At 41.6% G+C, this 6,000-nt stretch overlaps 1 protein-coding gene across 1 annotated transcript in view; it reads right to left on the bottom strand.

The window, feature by feature from the left end:
* The window catches only part of Adamtsl3 (ADAMTS like 3), a 353,079-nt gene that overhangs the window by 20,343 nt on the left and 326,736 nt on the right, over window positions 1–6,000 (bottom strand). Inside the window, exon 23 of the mRNA XM_010621186.3 lies at window positions 2,015–2,197. Within this exon, the coding sequence (XP_010619488.1) occupies window positions 2,015–2,197 (183 nt within the window). The remainder of the gene's footprint in view (window positions 1–2,014; window positions 2,198–6,000) is intronic.

Raw genomic sequence — 6,000 nt, 5'->3', positions numbered from 1 at the left:
GGGGAAGAGGAGGGGGAGGGAGAGGAAGGGAAGAGGAGCAGAAGAGAAGGGGAAGAAGAAAAACCAACAGCACAGCCAGTTTGTCAAATCTTCAATTCCAGATATTAGGGACCACAGAGGCTTTCTGGGAAGAGCCACATGGAGGTACATCCTGCCTCTCTGATAGCTATGGAAAGTCCATGAGGGGTAGTGTGAAGACCCCTCAAAGAGGTAACCATATATCTGGGCTCTAGTCCAATCTCTGCATAAAACTCAGATTTCCTCATAAATGCAACAAGTTTAACATTACAGCTGGGTGTGGTGGTACACACCTACAGTCCGCGCTAAAATAGGATTGAAAATTCAAGCCCAGCCTGGATGACTTAGTGTCTTAGCAAGATCCTGATAAAAAAAAATTAAATAAAATGTCTGCCCTCCACCCTATGTTGTCAAAGAATTAGTGCACATCAAAGCACTTTGTGCTTGACAACTGCTCCAACTCCTGCCTAGGGCCCTCTAGCTGCCACCAAGCAAAGCAACAAGGCTTTTTAAACATGAATTCTGTACTCTCATGCTAATTTCTTCCACTGATTCTATTTCATTCATTCATGAAAGACATATTTAACACACCTGCCTTAGGTACCTGCAATACAGAGGGGAATAATGCATGATCTCTGTTGTGCACCTGTCTTAGTTACTTTTTCATTGCTCAGGTAAAATACACAATCACAACAAGTTAAAAGAGGAAAGGATTATTTCACCCCATAGTGGCAGAGGTTTCAGCCCATAGCTAGCTGGCTCCAAGGCAAGGCAGCATGGTAGAGCAGCAATGCAGAGGAGAAACAATTCATGGTGTGCCAGGCAAAAGGCAGCAAAGCAACAAGCAGCCAGCAGCAAGTCTGCCTTCTTTCTGTCCCTTTCTGCCCATCCAGGCTACCAGGATGGGGCTTCTGTCTTCAGTAAATCCATTCAGCCACACTCAGAACTATGCCAGTTCCAATCGGTGGACTAATTTATTACCACACAGCCTTAACCCCAGCATCACACCTTTAATCCACATTCCCACACCCTAGATCCAGCCAGCTCTGAAAAGCTCCATCTATGAGTGCATGAGACTTTTAGGGGACACCTAGACACAAGCCATAAGAGCACCTGATTGACTTCTGTGGTTAACTCTTAACTGATTTCAAGCTTTGGAGGGAAAAAGGAGTGTTATTTATTGAATCCCCAAACCCCAGAAATTTAAGGCTCTGGTGATAAGATCAGGGCAAGACCCGGATCCAAGAGAAAGGAGCTTCACACCCTGTACTGGGGAGCACTGCAATGACAGTCTCCAAGTCACAGTGCTGACCAACTATTATTAAGAATGTTCAAACTTAGTGGATTGATGTGCACCATACTCCATTATTCCACCAGGTCTCCAAGAGGAATATCAAATATGGTCCCCACCTTTGAGGGACCTACAATTTAGTGGAGGAAATGGAAATTAAAAAGGGAACAATTAGAGAGCAATGTGGTACCAAGTAGTGAGGCCAGAGAAAGGAGAAGTTAAACAACATTGGAAGAGGACTCACATAGTGCATGGGGCATCAGTTAGTCCTACAGAGTGAGGGGGACTGAGACAATGTGAGAAATGTGGAGGGCATTTCTCTTGGGAGAGAAGTTCTCAAAGAAGGAAAGAGTACGTTGTGTGTGTACCTTGTGTGTGTGTGTGCACATGTGTGTTTGTGGGATCATAGGGCTGGAAACTATTCTGACTAGATCTAAGTTTAGAACTGGTAACAGGAGATAAGCACATGTAGAAAGAGAGCTTATCAAGTCTTGACTCCAGGCAGAAGTTCATATCCTAGAGTATAGCTAGTATCCTGTCATGTTAGGACTTGATGCTCATCAAGTGGGCAGTGTAGGTAGCTAGTTAAGGCATCTAATACTCATCTCTCTCATTCACTTTCTGACTACGGTAACAACAGAGCTGGGCCTGGCCATGCATATACCATCAGGAGCCTGAGAGGAGCACTGAGAGCTTAGCACTTACCCAGCAAATGCAGTGTGGATGCTGCCACCACCTTTCCAAGAGCATTGGTGCCTGTGCAGATGTAGGTGCCTTCGTTTTCAAAGGAAACATTCTGCAACAACAGGGATCCATTGAAAAGCAAGGAAACATTGTCACTCAGAGATCTTCCTCTCTTCAGCCATGTAACATTGGGCAGAGGGACACCTTTGGAACAAAAAACAAATACGACAGAGGCATTCCTTTAAGAACAGGACCACAGAACCACGTGCCAAATCCCAGTTAGTGTTTTTTTTTTAATTGAATTTATTGGTATATTCTAGGTAGACAGTATAGTTACACTCATTACTGGGATCTTGTACCTTTACATGACAGTTCTTGGTTCTTATTTTTCCCCCTTGTTAGTGCTTTGAACACAAATCAGCAAGTGGGTCTAATCACATATAATAGGAAAAATGGCTATGTCTATTTTTATGGCTCCTCTTTGACATCCGAGTAGGGATCCTGCTAAAGCAAAGGGCTTACTTAGTTCTATGGAACATCTGCTCAGTTGACACATATGAGTTAAGGAACAGGAGCCAAAGAGAATGGGCTGGCTCTACACCAGAAGAGAGAGAATTCTCAGATCAGGCAGGATTGAGGGTCAGTGGCTGGAAGGAGCTGGTGAAGTTGGAGATACGGGGGCAGAGCCCACAGAGAAATGTCCACTGACTAGTTGCCACATAGAAGCCTTCAGAAAATAAAACATAACTGCTATAGATCTTTCTTTAAGTGATCTGCCATGCCTGGCAATGAAGTTCCTCCTTGAGGAAGAATATACAATCTTCAAAGAAATAGATTTTGTTGATTCATGATGTTGTAAAAGGATAATTTCAGGGAAAAAACAAATGTTGAGTTTAAGTGTGGATCAGTACCACGGTGTAGAGACTGTGAGCAACATCAAAGGGGCCTGGACTGGGTGAGGGGTGTGATGAATGGAAGGAATTTCTTCTCCTCAGTCTTGGTCATTCTTAGCATTCTGCCAGGCCATGGAGTTTGAAACTCAGAGGAATTTCACTTGGTTCTTAAGTCTCTGATATCACTCCGGGGAAGGTGTCCTCTTCTGTAGTGCTGTGGCCAGAGAGAATGCTGAAGACACAAAATGGCTTTGTGACAAAAAAAAAAGGATGTTACTACTATTATCACAACATGTGAACATGTGCAAGTCACCATGAACACATGGCTCAAGGATGCAGTAATGCTTTGATTTGCAGCTACTCCTTTTTTCCTGGACAGTGGCCATTGTTAGCTCCAGGTCACAGTGGAGGAAGCTGGTAAGCCTTTGGACTTCAGGTGTAGCTCTTCTGTCCATCATGCCACATGGGTTATACAAGTCTTATAGGGCAGTTATTGTGTTGCTTTAGAAAAAAACATGTACTGAGAGATGTTTATATGAACTTGTAGAAGCCAAAGACTGATAATGGCCATGAAGTATTGCCCAGAATCTCAAGGTAAAAAAAAACAACAACACTCAATTCATGCTCACAGAGGAGGAGGAAATCATCTATGAGTTTGGGAGCTTCTGACAGTCACTTCAGGGTTCATCTGTCTTAACTGTAAGAGGAATCTGAAATATGAGATGGAGCTTGGACTATGTTCAGGTGTCTGAGATGGTTGTCTTTGGCTTCATGTGATTTGAGTATGATGGGCAGAATTCTAAAGATATCACCCTAAGATTCTCATCCTCTGGCTACAATATCAAATATTAATCTAAGTACTGGTTTGAAGGGGTTTTGAATGTTATTAAATTTATCAATCAGTTGAATGACAATGGAGAGATGATCTGGGTGAGCCTGATGTAACCCTCTGAGTGCTAAAGTCAGCAGAGGAGCACATAAGTACACAGAGACATGAAGAAAGAGAAAGCAGGAGAGATGATGAGAGGCACTCGGAGGAAGTGGACACCTGCGAAGGATCTGGTCCACTACTGCTGATGCTGCATGTGAGGTGGCTGTGACAGGGCCTGCAGGTGGCCTCAAACAATCGAGCATGGCCCCCAGTTGGCAGCTACCAAGGAAGTGGAAACTAAAAAGTCCTACAATGGCAGGAGCTGGATTCAGTCAGTTCTCAAAGGAGCCTGAGGACATCCCCACCAACACCTTCATCTGAGCTTCTGATTAAACAGAACACTCAGCTCAGCCATACTGACATGGAGAATTAGAAAGTGATATGATGGTGTTTTAAGCCTCCAAGTTTCTGGTAATTTGTTATGGCAGCAACAGAAAACTAATATACTGACTGATATTAAATTTTGTTAGGAAGAATAGGCCAGTCCTAAGTAACTAAAAGAATGCTACTTTCATGTACACATATCCTTTCAGTCTTTTCCTCTACAAACACATTCATAGAAAGGGCAATATTTTCTTGATACAGAGAACTTTTGTAAATAATCTAAAAACCTATAAAATGTAAGGAAAATATAAAGTGACTTCTTTTGTCTCTTAACAGCAATCTGCTTTATTTAGTACAAAATTAACAGACACCAGAGGCACTGACCATGAAGTGGGACATCTGGCCTCATCCCTAACCTTGAACACCTCCTTCCTGTGCACTACAATAGATAGCTAGAGGAATCTCAAGGTAAACTCCCCAACTGCAAATAATTGTTACGTTTGGGTTAAAGTGAACTGTCTTGTTACTGTAATTTGTACATGGGTAATATGAACTGAGGAAATGAAATGTAACCACCTGAATGACATCATAGCTGTAAAACCTATAAAAGAGGAAACTAAAACCCAGTAGGAGGTCGATCACTGGCACTGGCTTTTTTAATACGATCAACCCTCTTCTGACAAAATAAACTTTTTATTTTACTTCCACTCAGCTCATCTCTATGTGCCTGTCACTTGCCAATTCCTTCCACAACATTCTAAGGTCATAACCATTAAGCACTGTAGCTGAGATTTGAATCCATGAAGTTTGACCCAGACTTTTTCCGTACCCTGTGGAGGTAGATCTTATTTATTCCTTAATAAATTTATTGCTAAGCATCTTATAGTGGCTACTGTTATAACCAAGATTTAAGTACATTTTATAGTTGTTTCTTGTTAACAGGAAAGCTCTACCAGTGTATTTATCTTGTATCTAGTCATCTTACTGAGTGACTTATTTTAAATACCTTTTACATTGACTTTGTGTGTGTATGTGGTTTTCCTTTTTCTTTTCTTTCTTTCTCATTATTGTGGCTTGCACTGAGCTATATTCTCTACCTTTTTATATTTTGAGACAGTGTCTTGATAAATTGCTAAATTACCCAGGTTAGGTTCAAACTTGTAATCCTTCTGCATCAGCCTCCTAGAGTGCTGAGGTTATAGGCATGTACCACCATAGGGGGCTGTGTGTGCGTGCGTGCATGTGTGTGTTTAAGGTAAGCAATTTATATCATTTTCATACTAACAATTTTATCTTTTCCGTTTCAATATTTATAGTTCTGATTTTCTTATTTTATTAGGTGTCTCTAAAACAACACTGAATAATAACAGCTATAGTAGATGCTGTAAAATGAAAATTTGCGACTCCTCAAAATTCATATGTTTAAACCTAATCCCCAAAGGATAGATTGTGAATAGGTAGATCCTTGAATGTCTAAGAACTTTTCTTCTCTTTTCACCAAGAAATGCAGCATTTCTGCAAACAGAGCAGCACTGTACTTGGAGAATGGGCTTTGGGGACGTTACTAGGTCATGAGGGTGGGGCTCTTTTGAATGGGAGTAGTGCCTATATTAAGAAGCCCCAGAGAACTCTCTTATTTCTTCCACCATATACAAACACTATGAGGAGATAGTCACTAAGTACCAGGATGCAGGCTCTCTCCAGACATCAAATCTCAATCTTCCAGGGCCTTGATCTTGGACTTAGCCTTTAGAACTAAAAGAAACAAATTCCCTTTGTTGTAGGGGAAGTGGGTAGGGTAGGGGAAAGGTAATAAGGGAAAAATGTGAAAAAATGGAAATAAAGTGTTTGTAAATAGG

This window comes from Fukomys damarensis, unplaced genomic scaffold (genome assembly GCF_012274545.1).
Source record: "Fukomys damarensis isolate Sample0158 unplaced genomic scaffold, DMR_v1.0_HiC HiC_scaffold_7, whole genome shotgun sequence".
NCBI lineage: Eukaryota > Metazoa > Chordata > Mammalia > Rodentia > Bathyergidae > Fukomys > Fukomys damarensis.
The sequence above is the reverse complement of the archived record's forward strand: the minus strand, read 5'-3'. Positions and strand labels throughout refer to the sequence as shown.